Raw genomic sequence first — 17,611 nt, 5'->3', positions numbered from 1 at the left:
AGTGTCCTTAAACCCTGACCGCTACAGCAAGGCTCAAAACAAACTCATACACATTCACCTGGGAACACATTGAAAGGGGTCCACTGTATGCCAATACAATGAATAAAAGGATACAGCATGGCATATGTTTTATTCAATATCTTCAATGTTTTATTCAATATCAGGTCCTCTGCAGGAGTCATAAACACACCCTGGGTAAACACTGAGGGGCAGATGGACCTACATGTCAGCGCCCGTTTTAGTCATAAATTCATCTCAATGTGCGCCTAAAGACATGGCGTGGTATGTACGAACAGGCCGCACATGGCTCAAACGGCATTCTGCCCCCTACAGGAGGGCTCTTCTTACTTGTGCATATGCATTCGTGGAAGGGAAAAGAGTTTTGGGCAAACTCATGGGAGGAGAACTGCAAGGAGTGACTGATTTTGTATTTGGTTGATTATAGCTGCATAAATAGTCAATACAATACAAAAAGTGCAAAAAGTACAAAAGTACAAAAGGTATTTTGAGCTAGCAGAATTGCTGCCCTATATTATCTCTGTTTGATGGCACGTTATTAGCATGTCTACGTATTTCCTAATTTGCGGGTGCTGTAAGTTACGGTTAGAGGGCAGTGATATGTGCTGATTATGTGTAATTAAAGACGCAGCGGGCTCTTTCTGTAGACTAACCGGGTCGCTGTGTATGCTGTGCTGCGTCAAAAAGAATGGAGATAAACGTTTAAAAAAGAGGTGATGGAGCGCCCCCGTCATTAATAAACCCTACGAATTTCTGCACTGAAATCTTCTCCACAACCACTCCACAGATGACCGTACTCTGCTGTAGATTCTCTGAACAGCATCTTATTTCATGTTTTTAGTGTTTTTTTTCTCCAATGTCTGAGCCGTTCTTTTGGGCTAGATGTCTGCCACCCCTGTGGGGAAATATCCTGCTTGTTGCATCAGTGACTTCGCAGCTGCAGCCAGAGTCACTGGGAAATGTGCCGAGCTGCTGTGTCCTCTCCTCACCCTTTTTCACTTCTTGACACTTGTCCAAATAAGATGTTAGATATTTATTTTGACACCTGTCTGCGGATGCCATTGCTGTGGTGGTTTCTGGAAACCGGTGAGGCCAAGTGTCGGGTGAGAGGAACGAGAGGGGCCCTAACTTGATAGACAGATTTGGTTCTGACATTCCACAAAAAAGGGTATTGCCTTGCCTGTTTACTAGGGCACATTAATTTGGAATTTTCAGAACATGCGCACAGACCAGTCATTCAAATTCACTTGCTGGTCACATGGAAGTGCAAAATGGGAATGGTAGAAGGTAGACGTGATAGTTTCCATCGTTTTCTAATATTATTTAAATCTTAGCTTGGTGTGTCACACTCCTGGTTTCCTGACAGACCTTAGCATACATACTATACATGCTGTGATAAAACTAACATGCTTAATAAGCATACATACTTAGCATACTATATAGAAAAACAGGAAGGAAAAATATCAGAAGCGCATACAAAGGGGGAAAAATACAACAAAGAACAAAAACACCCACAATCAATATTCATGCATAAGTAATGATCAATTCTCAGATCTCAACAGATTTATCATCTGCACATGATTAACGCAGGCGCCACGCTGGAGCATCTGCTTCCATCACCCACAGCCAGCCACTGCAGCAGAGGCGGCTCGGTCCCCCTACCTCCTTGGCGGGCACACTTGGGACAGCACTCCCCGGTCGGCACGAAGGGGCTCTCATCAGGTTGGCAGCTCAGGGCAGGGCAGGGCGAGGGGCTGCAGGAGACTTTCCCTTGAGAACAGACGCAGACAGAGCACTTGGAGCCGCTCCACTGGCTGTTGGGCTGTGGGAAAAGATAGAGGGAGGACAGAGGGACGGAAACAAGAGGGGGGAGAGGAAGAATGAGAGAGTTAGGAAGAGAGAGGGAAGCGAGAGGGGAGAAATAGAGAGAGGGGAAGAATGTGAGAGTTAGGAAGAGAGAAGGGGAAGAGAGAGTGGAGAAAGAGAGAGAGAGTGGATGAATGAGAGAGTTGGAAGAGAGAGAGAGTTAGGGGTGAGGAGAAGGGATTATGGGAAAAACGTCAATGTTTACTCTGAGATCTACGTCACCCCTGCTCTCCTCTTTCTTAAACCCCTTAGCTCTGATTCAAACCTCCATTGTCAGCTGGATGAGGTGGCCTGGAGTTACCCTAACAGCCCCCATCAGCCAGACCCTCTCTATGTGAGGCTCATTTCAGCAGGGCCCTGGCCCTTCAAACCCCCAAGTCCCCAAGTCTGAAAAGCAAGTTGATTCAACCCCCTAAAAAGCCACTTGAGCCGACAGCTACACCGGCTGAATCTTAAACAGCAGCGACTGCAGCAGCAGCGGTGACAGCCAACAGAAAAGAGTGGCTCAGATCAGTGCGGCTCAGCGGGTGAAAAGTGGAAGTTAACAAGACAATTGTGCGTTGGTGTGGAGAGCGAGAGAGAGAGAGAGACATTGGCCCACTACTGCCCAGCAGAGGAAGGGTGGAAGTGGTAGGGGTTTGTCTGTCTTTCACTTGGGAGTTGTCGGAGGGAGAGTCTCTTACCCCGTAGATGGCTCCTTCATGCTGACAAGAGGCGGCAGACTGTGGGAAACACTCGGGACAACACTGGCTGGGTGGTATTCTCAAGCGCTCTCCCTGGAAACACATTTACAAGCACAGGCCACTTAGTCCCAGAGGAAGGAACCTTTCATTAAGGGGCAAATCTGAAACTTCAGTTTTGGACATGATTTTGTCTGCACAGTTGATATGTTTAAACAGGAACACAAGTAAGGTGGTTGTGATCAGTGATTTCCAGACTAGATGCTAGAACAATTATTAGTTGCATAGTATGTTACATTCCAATTACCTCACAAAATATTAGAAGAGGCCGGGTGGGAACAATTGCAACATGCATTGCAAGAAGCGTAGCTAGCAATTGAAAATAGGCTAGCCTTTTTTTTTTTTTAAAGACACCCTTGGTTGGTAATCCCCCTGGCATTTTAAAAACAAATGCTGTTAAGACTTCAACAAATATCCTTATCCACCACTATTTTAGTTTGAATATTGCATGGCTATTGCCGTAAATGTGACCTAACCCTTTCAAACTGGCATGTGACAACTCAGCCTCAGCCAGTGTTACAACTGTCCCTAACACTGACCCCCAGGCACTCAGCACATTTAGATGTAATGTAAGGAAATGTAAGGCATATGTGCTGGAATTAGTGAAGTAAATATAGATGAAATATGTATGTTGCATATATGTTCAAATTAAATGTTGTCACTTATATTGATATTTTGCAACAAGGAAACAATACAACAAAAAGTGGTACATCTGTACCTGGTCTGGCCTAAAATTAAACTGAAACCATTTGCGGTGGAGATAACTTCATTTTTAAAGTTTCAGGCATCATTTAAGTATACCCTACCGGCGACTAAGGAACTAAGGAATGTCTGGCCTTCTTCTTCAGTTTTTCAATCCTGCAATGAATTATAGTATAGAGGAGAAAGGCAGGCTCTGTTGCTGTATACATCATTTGTACAGTTTGCAGCACATGTGGGAATTTTATAGTGCACCATATAGTGAATACAATTTGCAGTTGAGAATTTAAAGAGCACTACAAAAGGGCTGATTTACTATTGAGTAAACTATAGGGTGAATGAGTAGACGTTGCAAACCTAGCATTTGTTTCTGTATTTAGATAGAAGTTGGTTTTATAGCAGAAGACGTGATAAATCTACCCTAATAGTCACTGGTAATGCAATTGTTGTGTGGTCAAAGCATCAAATCAATTTAAAATTGGCATAAAATGAATTATGAAATATATTTCCACATCATCATAGAGTACTTTTCATCTCTCTATTTCATTTTTATTTTTAACTAAGTTTTATAGACTGTCTGAACCCCACCCCCGTGAATCAATCTGAATGCCAATCATGGAGCTGACATTTGCTTCCGAATAATAACAAGCAGAAACTTTGGGTAGAAGATATATCTGGTTCCATTGCGTTATTTGTGCTTTCCTGAATAATGGATTCTGATTCTGGTACATCCCTCCAGACTAGTCTCACAGAGCCAGATATATATATAACCATATCCAGAGTATTTCACAATATGTGCCTGAAGACAACCGTGGGTGTAATACTGGGTCTACACGTGGGTGGGAACAGTAGCGGTTCAGGTTCGGGACAGAGACAGAATATGTGCTATTGTTCAGTTCTAAAACAACGCTAGAAGGAAAGACAGCATTACATTACTTAAAGTATGTTAAATTAGTCGTCTCCGAACATACTTGAGGTACTAAAGTCACGTGTACCCCCACGCGACTGGGATCAGACAGACAAAAATCAGCAGTTTTACACCAGTGTCACATTTCATGGTAACAGATAAAACCTTAAGCATGGGGCTTTAACGCATCCATCAATGAGGTCACCAAATACCTCCACCCTCTGCCAAACTGTTCTAGTAATGGTTCCCTTACCCTTTGCCAAACGATTCTAGTAATGGTTCCCTTACCCTCTGCCAAACGGTTCTAGTAATGGTTCCCTTACCCTCTGCCAAACGGTTCTAATAATAGTTATCTTACCCTCTGCCAAACGGTTCAAATAATGGTTCCCTTACCCTCTGCCAAACGGTTCAAATAATGGTTCCCTTACCCTCTGCCAAACGGTTCTAATAATAGTTATCTTACCCTCTGCTAAACAGTTCTAATAATGGTTCTCTTACCCTCTGGAAGTCACACTTTGGGTTCTGGCAGCGTAGAGGCTTACAGATTGCAATGTCACTGTGGCAGGTGCAGTCTTGGCAACTATCTGGCCTCCATGATGTATTGTTCTGCAGACAGTGAAAAAAAAAGACATAGTTTAGTTGGGGGCTGGATTTATGGCCGGTACTCATGGAAGGTTGTTTTTGTTCAACAATCACATCAGCTTTAATCTATTGGGAGGCGCAGCCAAGACGGCCTGAGGCTTTCCGCTGTGCCTTTGCCTGGGGAGACAGGGCCGCCCGGATGGGTGAATCAGATACACCGCAGGAGGTGAATAAGTAGGAGGAGAGGAGAGGAAGAAAGGGAGTAGAGTGGAGGAGAAGAGCTGCCCTTGGGGTGCTTGTGGCCTCTTCACCCCCATGATGCTTGGTCTGAACCAGGCACTAGACACGCACACAGCCCTCAGGCCAGAGGAGATGATCTGATTGCTAGACATGACATTACACCCACCCCCCTCATACACACTCACATACAAACACACTGCCATACTCCTACAACCACCTTGACTCCCCCGGGTCAGTCTCCACAGCCACACAAAGCCTGTCATTACTAATGCATTACCAACAATGTCCAGTCAAATGGCCAGAGGCAAGGAGAGGCTCCAGTTCAACTTCTCTCTTTCTTTCCTTTTTTTAAAGAAAGTGATAGAAATGTGTATATTGGGAAAATAGAGTCCCTTGCCTCAGTCAACATACCTATGCCATCAGTATTGATTGATTGACCACACAGATAACCATCAGGTTAACATGTTTCAGCTACAGTGTGTGCTTGTTCTGGTTTGTACCTTTGAAAAAAATTAAAAGGGGAAACAAGTTCGCTTGTCTCCAAGGGCCAATAAATTCTGCATCCGTTCCGTCTCAGACGTGAACCGTGACCGTGATCACAGGGTGCCACAGTGCTGCCTGGGAGTTTTGAGAGGGTGGTGACAGTTGCAAATAGCAGCGGGTCACCTGCAGACGGGACAGATGTCTTCATAGGGGACGGAACCGGAGACGAGACCAAAGCGGCTCTTTGGCGCTTTGGCCCTCTGTTGGACCTGTGGTGTGTTCAATAACACCGCGGGGTCTACCCAGCTGTTTGTACGCTATTTGAAATTGTGGAATTTGTTGCCCACTCCAGAAGATGAAACAAGATGTGACACATAATAACAGGGGTAATATTACAGGAGAAAATCAGTTTATTCTTCTGGGAGAAGAAGGCATGTTTTTTTTTTCTTTCTGGCAATGCTTTTCAGCAAAGAACAGGAAAACAAGTAATTACCATGGCGATACTTGCTGACAGACACAAGTTTTGTTTTCAAAACCAATTCTCAGAAGAACAGCTGCTGTATCTTTTTCAAACTAAATATGCTCTGGGAATGAACTCATATTTTCTACTACCTCTGTTACAGTATTCCACTTCAGGAGGCCTGAGAGCCTGTGGTGTATTCAACACTCAATAGAGGTACAGAAACCTTTGGGGGTGGGGGTTGAAAGGATCAAGGAGAATTCTGATTTTGCATGTAAAGGACACCAACCCCCCTCCCAACTGTGAAACAAAATTCCAAGAAGTCCCTCTAACTGAGTTGGCTATGGCCCGGGGTGATACGTACTAATTTAGCAGATGCTTCTATCCTTAGCAACTTGGTGAGCACAGTACAAATATGTTTCATAGCTTACAGTTAGACAGCATTTCATCACCTACTCATCAAAGCACCATTTCACATTACTTAAGAAAGACTTTGTAACACCCGACATTATATGTGCTGTATTTAGGTTATTTTGCCAGGTAGGAGATATGGAACTTCTTTAGTAAATAAAACATAATTCAGTGGCGACAAGCAGGGGATGATGTGAGCGAATTGAATTTTGCTCAAGTGAGCATTTTAAACTTTTATATTTTAAACTTTTGACCGTAACGCTTCTATTTATGTACAGCCACATTTATAAAGCTGAACTTCACATGAACTTGTGGCTAGACAACTTATGTTAGGGAGGGCATCCAAGGGGGAAGGGGGAGGGAGGGAGCAAGAAAGGAAGAAAATGAGAGAGAGAGAGAGAGAGAGAGAGAGAGAGAGAGAGAAGGGAGGGGGAGGGACAGATAGAAACAGAGAAATATGGCTTGGACACTGGATACTAAAAGATGACACAACTGATGTCTACAGCTATCAAACATTTCAGAACATAAAAGTATCTCACACTGAGAGGCGATTTAGGGCTTGGCGGCTTTCCAGTGTGACACACAAAGAGCAAAGACAGCTTTTGTAAAAGTTCAATACCATGTTTGGAACTAAGTTTCCTGTCATGAGTCCCCGTGTGCGAGTTCCCACAAACCAACACAACTAAGCATTTAGCAGAAAGAGCTTCAATAGTCGCTCCACAATGTCAAAGAGTCAATACTGCATTGTTGTCTGAGGCACAGTGAGAGCATTTGTATTTTTATGGTTTCATCCCAAAAAAACACCAAACTCACTACCATAACCCCTCCAGGCTAAACATTTCCACTTGATCTAATGATTATGAGTTGTCTTTTTAACTGTAACTACTGTGTTGTGGCTTTTTCTAACAAGCAACAACCTTTGTGCTTTTGAATACTTATGCAGCAACCTATTTTGTGTTTTTCAGGAAGACTAACTTCTAAGCATGCACACTGTGCTCCTACTGTAGGTAGTAGGTATGCTGAGGATGCGCATACGTGAGTGTGTGTGTGTGTGTGTGTTTGTGTGTGTGTTTGTGTGTGTGTGTGTGTGTGTGTGTGTGTGTGTGTGTGTGTGTGTGTGTGTGTGTGTGTGTGTGTGTGTGTGTGTGTGTGTGTGTGTGTGTGTGTGTGTGTGTGTAATGCAGAGCTGTCACTCGGAGGATGGAATATCCCACATGCCTTGCGCAGCTTCCTAAAAGAGGAAGAGGAGCTAAACATAAAGTCGGCGCCCAGCCGGCCTTTCTAACCTTACCGCTCCCACCACGGCGTGACGCAGAGCCGGGCCAAACTCAACTGACCACAACACTTTTAGCCCCTGAGGGCACGGCTCATTATAGCACGACCATGGCTGCCCTTCAGGTATTTTATCCCCCCCTCCTCTCTCCTCCCAATCACCCACCCATGGGGGCTTTTGTTTGACACGAGCACAGGACAGATAAGGGCTTGAGATCGAAGAGAGAAAAACACAAGAGAGAGACAGATGGAAGGGGGTGGGGGTCGGTCGTTAAAAGCCGAAGTTGGGAGGTTGTGTGCTGTGTGGTGGATGGTGGATATTCTGTCTGGCTATGGATGGATTCTCTTGGCTGTGGGTGGTGGGCCAGTAGCAACACCCAGCAGTCGCCCATCCCAGTGGTGCTGAGTTCACCCCACAGCATTCTGGAGCTGATTAAACGGGAGCCCAGAGGTTAAGTGTGGAGTGTCATCACTGCTGAGTTCTGACTTCACTGGACACCTCTCACACCGAGTTTCTCTCACTCCCTGCGTGAAACATCACCAACACCTCGGCTGAAATATGTGTATTTCTTGACAAGAATCTCTCCCCCCCCCCCCCCCCCCCCCCCTTTAACACCTCCATCGAAGAGAAAGCTTTCAGTTACATTAATGTATTTAGCAAAGGCTTTTGTTCAAAGTAATTCACAAACCAGTGAGGCCAATTCCTTCACAATTACTCTCTGTGGGAATTCAACCCACGACCTTAGCGTTATAAAAGCCATCCTCTACCAGCTGAGTTACAGCAACACAAGACCTAGGGTTCATTGCTTACATCAATCTGATTCGACGTTAATTAAAGGGCAGACGTTAATTTAGAGAGACCCTGCTGTGGCGTCACTAACAGGCCAGACTCTGACCTCTCTTTCCTCTGATGTCCAAAAGTCTTACGAGGGAAAAGAGGCAAAGAGCCAATTTCCAAAAAAGAGCACGCTTGATAAAATGAAGAGCTAAAAGGAAGAGCTGGCCTGAACCAAGGCGGCAGCGGCACAGGAACTAAACCTGCTCAACGGGACAAATTCGATCAGGAGAGCGAGTAAATCGTATTTCTGGACGCTGCATTCCGGTGGAATACAATCTGAGAGTCTCTAGTCGTGGACCCTGGACGGTCTCCATATAGAACATTTCTCCACGGGAGGCCTGCCGCAGCTGACACTGAGCATGTGCAAAAAAAAAAAGCTATTCTTCAAAACGGGGCAAAACGAAGCGAGCACTTTGGCACTATTGGTACCACTGCCATACCTGGAAATAATAAGACAAAATAAGGTTAGTGTGAAGGCTAGTGTGCTTACTATTGCGATGAGACAAAACAAGTGGTAAGCCCAGTGGCACTGCATCCCCTAGATGTGTGCCTTCACGAGCCAGTGCCTGTTTGCTTAGCAAATGATTCAAACTTCATAAGTCAGAGTGGCTCCGTGTTCCTGGGAGCTCGGCACCGCTCTGAATGCCAGGGACAACAACGGCATCCATGATCCATGGTTCTATGAATAAATCTCCTCTTAAAGACATTCAAATGTATTCAGTCGCTGCAGTTTAATTGCTTTTCCCACAACTTCTCCCTGTGCTAGCCGAGGATGATTATATGCTAATTTCTTGCAAGGCAAGCGGTGAAACTGAGAGACTGCACCTAAGTGAAGGACAAAGAAATCTATGTGTCACCGCGTTTTGCGCACATGTTCGCATCTTCCTTTGGAAAATGAAAACAGCAGCAAACTTTGTAAGAACAGCTCTTGGTTTCTTGGGGGGGGGGGGGGGCAGCTATCATAAGTTCAGAAGGGCATGCTGATTCAGACATAATCCATCTGAAAGAACAGCCTAATTCCCCCCCCCCCCTGAAGATGAGACGTCTGGGACAATGTGTTAGTGCAAGCTCTATTATACTCATAATGGGCACGGAGCTATCAGCTTTCCACACCAATTCCAGAGCCAAAGGAACGGGGGGAAAAAACAAGCTGGGTGATATCACCTCATGAATAAACCTCCCTTTCAGCCAATCTATCTCTCCATGGTGACTGATGGTATACATTAGAAAGGCACTGTATCAGCGAGAAGGCTGCATATCTGACAGCACTGAGCTGAGATCAGTCTTTTGTACTAGCAGGAGCACGGCGTCAGCGTTTAGAGCACCGGCATCTGCGTGTAAAAGTACGAGACACAAAACGGTGAGCCGCGTGCGCTTTGAGGTGTAAGTGGATACTTCAATGAGCATGGGGAATGTGGAAGCATTACTGGGGAAATTCAGAGGCCCGAGTGAACTTAGTGGAAACACCTGTTGGAAACGGTTCGGCAAACTGGTGTTTAGGATCTGACAGTAACTCAAACCCTGGTACCTACTCAATAAAAATTGACAATTTTATATTGACAGGTCATGGAAAAGGTGAATTGTTCACATTTCTGTGTGTGAGATGTTATTGCATAATGGGAGAAAAACAGCAGTCAGACACAAAGACCTAACAGTTATAGCTGAACCTTACATCTGCACAGTGCTTCTTTAACTGCTGGGTTTTATATGCTCATTTTGCACGAATCAGTTTGAAGAGCAGAACAGACAGAGATAGAGAGATAGAGAGAGAAAGGGGGGGGGGGTAGACAATGAATAATGTTACGTAATCCATCTTCATCCATCTTCTTAAATGAAATGTATTTTTCCACACTTTTATAACATGCGTTGGGTAATTACAGAACAGAGACCTTAGCAATTAAAGGCAGTGGCTGACTAAAGAGAGTCTGTTCGTATCTTTAAAAGTGAAAAGTGTCATCTTATTCTTAAAACATGGCCTCCAAACCTTGCACACCCTTGTACTATCTTGATCTGTCCTTCCACAAGTCTATGCCGGAAGTGTACTCCGCATTTATGAAGTCCTCAATGACCTACACAGCCAAGCAAAATTTCATGAAGCGTTTAACGAGAGTGGTAACCTTGTGTCAGTACATCTGAAAAAAGCCTCCCTGTCCTTCTCAATATGACACCGCAAAACCTTCTAGTTACTTCTTTATATTTAATGCCAACGTTATGACTTTAAAGTAGAGGTGGGATGCATGGGGATGAACAAAATCCATCCCAAATCTACCATTCCTTTTCTTTGAGTAATGATAATAATGCATGTTATCTTGTAATGTAATATTTAAGAGACTATGTTGACCGTCGACCCTCGATTTCTTTTGTAACATATCGACCTCTGAGTCTTTGTAAAAGTTGAAATACATGGAATGATGAAACCTTTATTTGTATTATTTATTTCATATTATTTCATCAATGGATGAATTTACTTTTCATCTGGGTGTTTGGGTATTCACTTAAGCACTTCAAACAAAAGCGATTCCTCCACTTCACTTCACCACAATGCCATCAGCAAAATCATTTTTGACGAGGAACATCACAGGGAAGGCATCAACATTTGAAGAACCTGTACACTCCATTAATCCAACCTTGTCTTGAGGATTCCTTAACAAACTCAGTATCCCAAGAAAATGTCTGGATGGTGTTCTCACAAAGGATTCGCTCGGACATGAAAGTGATGTTCAATTATTCACCACGAATCACTCCAGGCCTAAGACAACCACGGGAAGTGTGAGTGCAGACCGAGCAGAGAGGCTAGCCTAGCTGCCATCCTGGAAGACAGTGTTAGCAATGAGCAAAGCCATAAGCAATTTGTTGTAGCCAACTGTCAGGAATGCGGTGACTCCATTAATGTTTAACGCATGCCGGCCTCGTGGTTCTACCACTAAGTCGAAGTTCTTAGCTAAGATGGAATCAATAATGGAGCTCCAAACTAGAAGAGTGGATAGCGCACAGTCAGAAATGGCCCCTGTGTTTTGAGTTGTTCCATTGTTCCATTTGAGTAAAATAAGTTGAATCTCCTGGGCAGAATGCTCTTTGCCCTAAATGGCGGGATCATACAGATCCAGCTTATCAGTGACCAGGCTACCATTGTAAAAATGTTAACCTACAACATTCAACAGTCGTAATCCACTGTGGTCAGCTAATGAGATAGCAAGATATTTTGGCTGGGCTGAAAGGTGGCTGACTGGTGAGTAAACAACTGTGGCATTAGATCAAGTTCCAGGCTAGGCTCCTCCGCTGTCAGGGCTGGGATGAAGTGTGTCAGCCCCCCACCCGCCCCAGCCCTCCGCCCCATCCCAAAAATGAGGAATTGTGGATTTGAATATGTGTGTGTGTGTGTGTGTGTCTGGTGTCTGGTGTGTGTGTGTGTGTGTGTGTGTGTGTGTGTGTGTGTGTGTGTGTGTGTGTGTGTGTGTGTGTGTGTGTGTGTGTGTGTGTGTGTGTGTGCGCGTGCGCGTTAGTGTGTGTGTGTGTGTGTGTGCGCGTGCGCGTTAGTGTGTGTGTGTGTGTGTGTGTGTGTGTGTGTGTGTGTGTGTGTGTGTGTGTGTGTGTGTGTGTGTGTGTGGAGGGGATGATGGGTCATTCTTGTGCTCTGTAGCAGGTGGAAAAGTCAATATCACACTTGAAGAGTCAGGACAAATGGCAGCTGAAGAGCGTGGGCCACTCACTAGGGTGGCAGACACCAGACAGATGGGCCTGTCCACTCCCAGCAGTCCTTCATGCTTCTGCCGCATTCACACACTTACAAACGCACACTCCACAAAGATGTACCCTCTTTCTCACACACACACATATTCACACTCAAATACACACACACACACACACACACACACACACACACACACACACACACACACACACACACACACACATACACACTCAAATACACACACGCTCACACCAAAACACAAACCCAGTACAGAGTAGAGTACAGAGGCCCCAATTCTTCACACCATTCTGGCTAAAAATGGACAAAAGTGACAAGGAGAGCTGAAGTGAGAAGGAGAGAGAGAGAGAGAGAGAGAGAGAGAGAAAAACAGAAACATTTTACAGCAGAGCTAAGAGGATTAGACGCATATGTTTGGGATTAAGAGGGAGACTCAAGGTCATCTATACAATTCACTTTTCACTCCATGTAAGAACACCTCTTCAGAGGACTTCCACTTCCAGACTTTCATGGGTCAGGGGCCTCTGAAACAGTGGCGGACAGAGAACGTGGCTGTTTCCCAGGCCACCATTACGGCCATGACACACTAATCTCCAGACGGCCTGCCCTTCACACTGGCAACTCAGAGCAACCAGTGGCAGATTGTCTTGCTATATTTACAGGAAGTCAAACTAAGAAAGTGTACTTTTCATAAAAAAAGAAAAAATCATTATCACAAGGGCCTGAGGCTGACATTATCCAATCTCAGTGAGGAACTCTGGGTGGATTACTTTATTTGTTCTAATTCAAACTCTCCATCTCCAAAATTGCACCATTGAAAAACACAGACATAGTTAACATGGTTAACTGGTCCGAGATAACATTCTCGGTCGCTTCAGAACACGGAGTATGTGACCTGCTATTACAAGCATCAGTGCCATGTAATAGCGCTAATATGAGAACATGCTTTCAAGCTGGGGAGGTACGCGCTTGCATGTTTAGATGTAGAACAAGGCTGTGTGTGTATGTGAGTGTGTGCGTATGAGTGTGTGCATGTGTGTGTGTGTGTGCGTGCAGGCAGTTCTCGTGCCCTCGGGTGCCTGTGAAGCCAGGTACGCAATTACGATTAAACATTTCCCGGCGCGCCTCGGAGGCAAGCCCTCGTAAATCTGCCGGGTGTAATCGCAGCCCTGGCAGCGATGATCTGACTGCGGATTCCTGCTTGAAATGTTATTTCAGTGGGGGTGAGGGACGCTGCCTCGCGGACTCCCAATCACACGGCTCCTCCCGCACAGACTCACAACCAAACATGGAGCCGCGACAAAACGGGGTCAGAGGAAGCCAGTTGTTTATGACGGTGTCACTAACACTATACTAATCCACAGGTTAGACGCTGAAAAGGAGGATGCACCTCAGAGTCATGTAGGGATGCTCGAAATGTTTCTGTGAGCTTCATATACTGGTCTGTGCTCTTTGTTAGAGGCTGATTTGTAGGTTAATATATTATTAAAGGGAAAGCCTAATCACCAGAACACTTAAGGCTTTAGTTCCCCCCCAGTGAAAAAGCTGTCATTCTCATCATGCGCACAGATATGATAGCGATGAACAGGGGGCTGTTTGTCTCACTGTCTGTGCGTGTTAAGCTGAGGGTAAAGCTAGGCTGAAGTCACTCAGGGGAATGAAGGACAACATCACCTCAGAAAGGGAAAACAACAGAACAGCAATAAGGACAAAGAAGAAAAAGGAAACATGACAGGGTACAGAACTGGAGAAGAACTGTAAACACCACCCACACAATGCCCCCCCCCCTCTGCCTTCCTCCAGGTCTGCCCCCAACACCCCACACCCAAACCACCCCCACATACAATACCTGTGTAATTACACAGTGACAGGCTGAGCAGGGAGCATCTGACTGCTGCGATTACAGAGAGGATAAGACCTCACTTGCACAATGGCACAGCAATTTCCGCCTCAAATTAAGGCCCATTTTGTGCCCGTCCCTGCACGCCTTTTGGACATTCAGGTGTGCGGTTCCGAACAACTGAGCCCCAGATTAAGATACAGAAGCTGATAAGGACAGGGCCACAGGCTCTCTGTAGAAAATACATTTAGATTTATTTCCCTGACCTTAAGAAGCCATCCATAACAGACTTGATATGATGTATATCCATTGTAACATGGGTGAGGGAGTGTGCGTGCGTGCGTGCGTGCGTGCGTGCGTGCGTGCGTGCGTGCGTGCGTGCGTGCGTGCGTGCGTGCGTGCGTGCGTGCGTGCGTGCGTGCGTGCGTGCGTGCGTGCGTGCGTGCATGCGTGTGTGTGTGTGTGTTGTAAGGGGGAGGGTGGGTGAACAAAGATATCTTGGGAGTGTCCTAATTTTTTCGGCACCATCAAATTTCCGGTCTCTCTGTTCCTCCTCATCAAATGAGCTTTCCCAACCCTGAGTGTATTTCTGCATGTCAGGAGGAGCGTCATCTATATCCATCATAGGCCCGCTAAAGTCAGCGCACTGAAATCAATACAGCCCCTAATACCCATTTACCCATAAAACAGATGTCTGGGCTTCAAATGCCAATTTACCCCATGAGTAGGAGGGCTAACACAGGTATTTTGGAATATTTAACTGTCCATATTTAGTATGGCCTCTCTGATACTTCCCTCTGCAGTGAGCAACGCAGATTATTTTAGCGTTCATGGCACCATAAAAACAGCTGCTGGCGCCACGAGGAAGATGTGTAGTCTATTTTAACAGGACTGTAACTGTATATTAGGGAGAATATGGAGAGAATATAGTTCTGGCCGGCTGATTAGGCAACTTCAGAGCATGCCTGAGGCAGACACAACACTGTGGTTGGGATACATTGCTGACAGAATAGGGTGTGTCAACCAATATTTCTGTTGTAGACACACACACACACGCGTTCACAAAACACACCATTACATCTTCAGTAACAATGGCAAGTGCTATGCATACCAATCATTGATTAGCAGATGCCAAACCTAAGCTTGGCTGGCTCGGGTAGAGAGTGCGCCAGTATCTTTTCATAGATTGGCCTATATTTGAATGGCAAACATGATACTGCAAGCCAGCTATTTGTGACCTCATAAAGGAAACAGCCGACACAGTTATCCGGCTCAACTTCACATGTATTTCCACTCCTGCATAAAACCTGTTTCTGCCACTTACAGAGAGACGCCCACCTATTAAACCCAGAAAATGAAAAAGCTCTCGTACAGGTACTCGGATCTGCCAGATAAACCAGCGTAATGCCACCATCATTTTCTCTTGCACTGTAAATGCAAATTAAATGTACAAAACGCAGTATGTAACCCAACCACAAGCCTTTCACTAACCGTTAATGTACTTAAAACAGTAAGTAGACTTGATGAATTATCAGCATACTTATCGTAAATGGATGTCAGAAATTGCCCAAAATAACAACGACTGTGATTTGATTGTAACGCGAGAAGACAAATTAACAGCTTTTCATCAGTGTTAACTGTCAAAATGAACTGTCAAGTCTTTCAAATGTTTGTAAACAAGATCATGTCTATCTTTGAGCAAAATCGAGCCCAGGCTGTTAATGAGAAAGGTGACATCAAGAGACATCAAACTGCAACTATAAATAGTCTTTTTATCAAGAGCTTGTCTATTTTTCTGTCCTGAACTGTCAACAAAATCATAGCACTGACAACAGGAAAAGAGAGACATCACAGACTACCTCCGGAGGATGAGTTAATGGCCGTTTCGCCCTTAGGGAAGAGCTGTGCATTGGACTCACCACTAAAGGCTGTGGAGAACGGGAACATTAGCTATTCTAAAAATGTAAACACTGCCTGCAGAGCCAAGCTCTGACCCGCACGCACGCATCCGCCGTGAGGCCAAGGGCTCAAACCTGTCTCCGCACAAAGACGGCAGGAATCAATACCCGCAGGAGAGCTTTCCGGCTCCTCGGCAAAAAGAGAAAAAAAGAAAGAAACATTTCCCGGAAACTGTACATAAAGAGGATCTATTTCAAAGCCGCAGACAGGGCAACATCACTACTTTAATACGGATTTGTCTGGCGTTTTTCCTGAACCGTCCACAAACTGGTACATATGGGATTTAAGTGTGAGCCTGGGTTTCAATTTAAAATGTGAACAGGAGCATATGGTGCCTTAGCTACCCTCACCAGTCCTCATTCGTCTTGCTTATTTACTTACAAACAGACCGCTGGGAGATGCTGATGTATGTGTGTGTGCTCCCTCCTGCCAGGGCAACGCAAACACAGCATCACGCCTGACACGCATGTCCCTTGCATTATTCCTCCTCTGCTCCCATGGCAGATCCAGTGTGGTCCAACACAGGAGGGCACGGGCTGCATGCAAGGGCAGGAATTAGAGAGGTTTTCTTCAGGAGAGCTCTTTGAAATGCAATCAGGGCTCTATTGATCAGTTGTAAGAGAACAAATGTATCTTATTTAGCGGAGAAAAGCAACTGCCATCATGGTAAGGGATAAGAGGCCTGAACAGGAGGCAGGTCTCTCTCTCTCTCTCTCTATCTCTCTCCCTCTCTCGCACACACACTCTCTTTCTCTCTCTTTCCCTCTCTTTTACTCTCTCTCTCTCTCTTTTACTCTCTCTCTCTCTCTCTCTCTCTCTCTCTCTCGCACACACACTCTCTTTCTCTCTCTTTCCCTCTCTTTTACTCTCTCTCTCTTTCTCTCTCTCTTTCTCTCACACACACTCTCTTTCTCTCTCTTTCCCTCTCTTTTACTCTCTCTCTCTCTCTCTCTTTGCAACTTTGCAACAACCAGTCAATATCACCAACGACCATCACTTTAACACACCTCATTAAAACAAAGCATCTGCTCCTTTTAACCAGCAAATGCATTTGGCAGGATGTGGTTCAAGTTCCAAAAGTCAGTGTGTCTGAAGAAGGACAATACCAAAGCTTCTGATGTCTTATCACACAGCCAGACTGCTAAGAGCTCTGCTTTAGGTAATTAACATTATTATTGATATCAAATGAGATGAAAAGGCCTTGTGTGTAGCTCCAGAGATGGTGACAGATGGAGGAGGAACTGCAGATGACATGAGGATAATGCTGCAGAGGAATGCGGTCACGCATATTTTCACACACGCACACACACACACACACACACACACACAGACGCACATACCCAGTATACACATAAAGTAGCATACAAACAGCAGTATACAACCACACACACACACATGCGCGCACACACACACATGCACACACACATCACACACACTCCCCTTGGCTCTGAACCTCCATGCCCGGCACTACCAGTGCTGGCTTTAATCAGTCACTGTGTGCTGGCCAGCATCCCACCTCAGCATGAAGGAGCTGCTGACCTCCTCACCCTCCTTCTGCTAGCAGACGCCTCCACCAACTAACCAGAC

At 45.3% G+C, this 17,611-nt stretch overlaps 1 protein-coding gene across 1 annotated transcript in view; it reads right to left on the bottom strand.

Annotated features, from left to right (window-relative positions):
* fras1 (Fraser extracellular matrix complex subunit 1) overlaps nucleotides 1-17,611 on the bottom strand; it is a 110,218-nt gene that overhangs the window by 75,354 nt on the left and 17,253 nt on the right. The window contains 3 exon segments of the mRNA XM_080852650.1: nucleotides 1,681-1,840; nucleotides 2,568-2,660; nucleotides 4,729-4,836. Coding sequence (XP_080708776.1) covers nucleotides 1,681-1,840; nucleotides 2,568-2,660; nucleotides 4,729-4,836 — 361 coding nt within the window.

Source organism: Sprattus sprattus (assembly GCF_963457725.1).
Source record: "Sprattus sprattus genome assembly, chromosome: 15".
Taxonomy (NCBI): Eukaryota; Metazoa; Chordata; class Actinopteri; order Clupeiformes; family Clupeidae; genus Sprattus; species Sprattus sprattus.
Note: the sequence above shows the minus strand (reverse complement) of the source record. Positions and strands in the feature narration are given on the sequence as shown.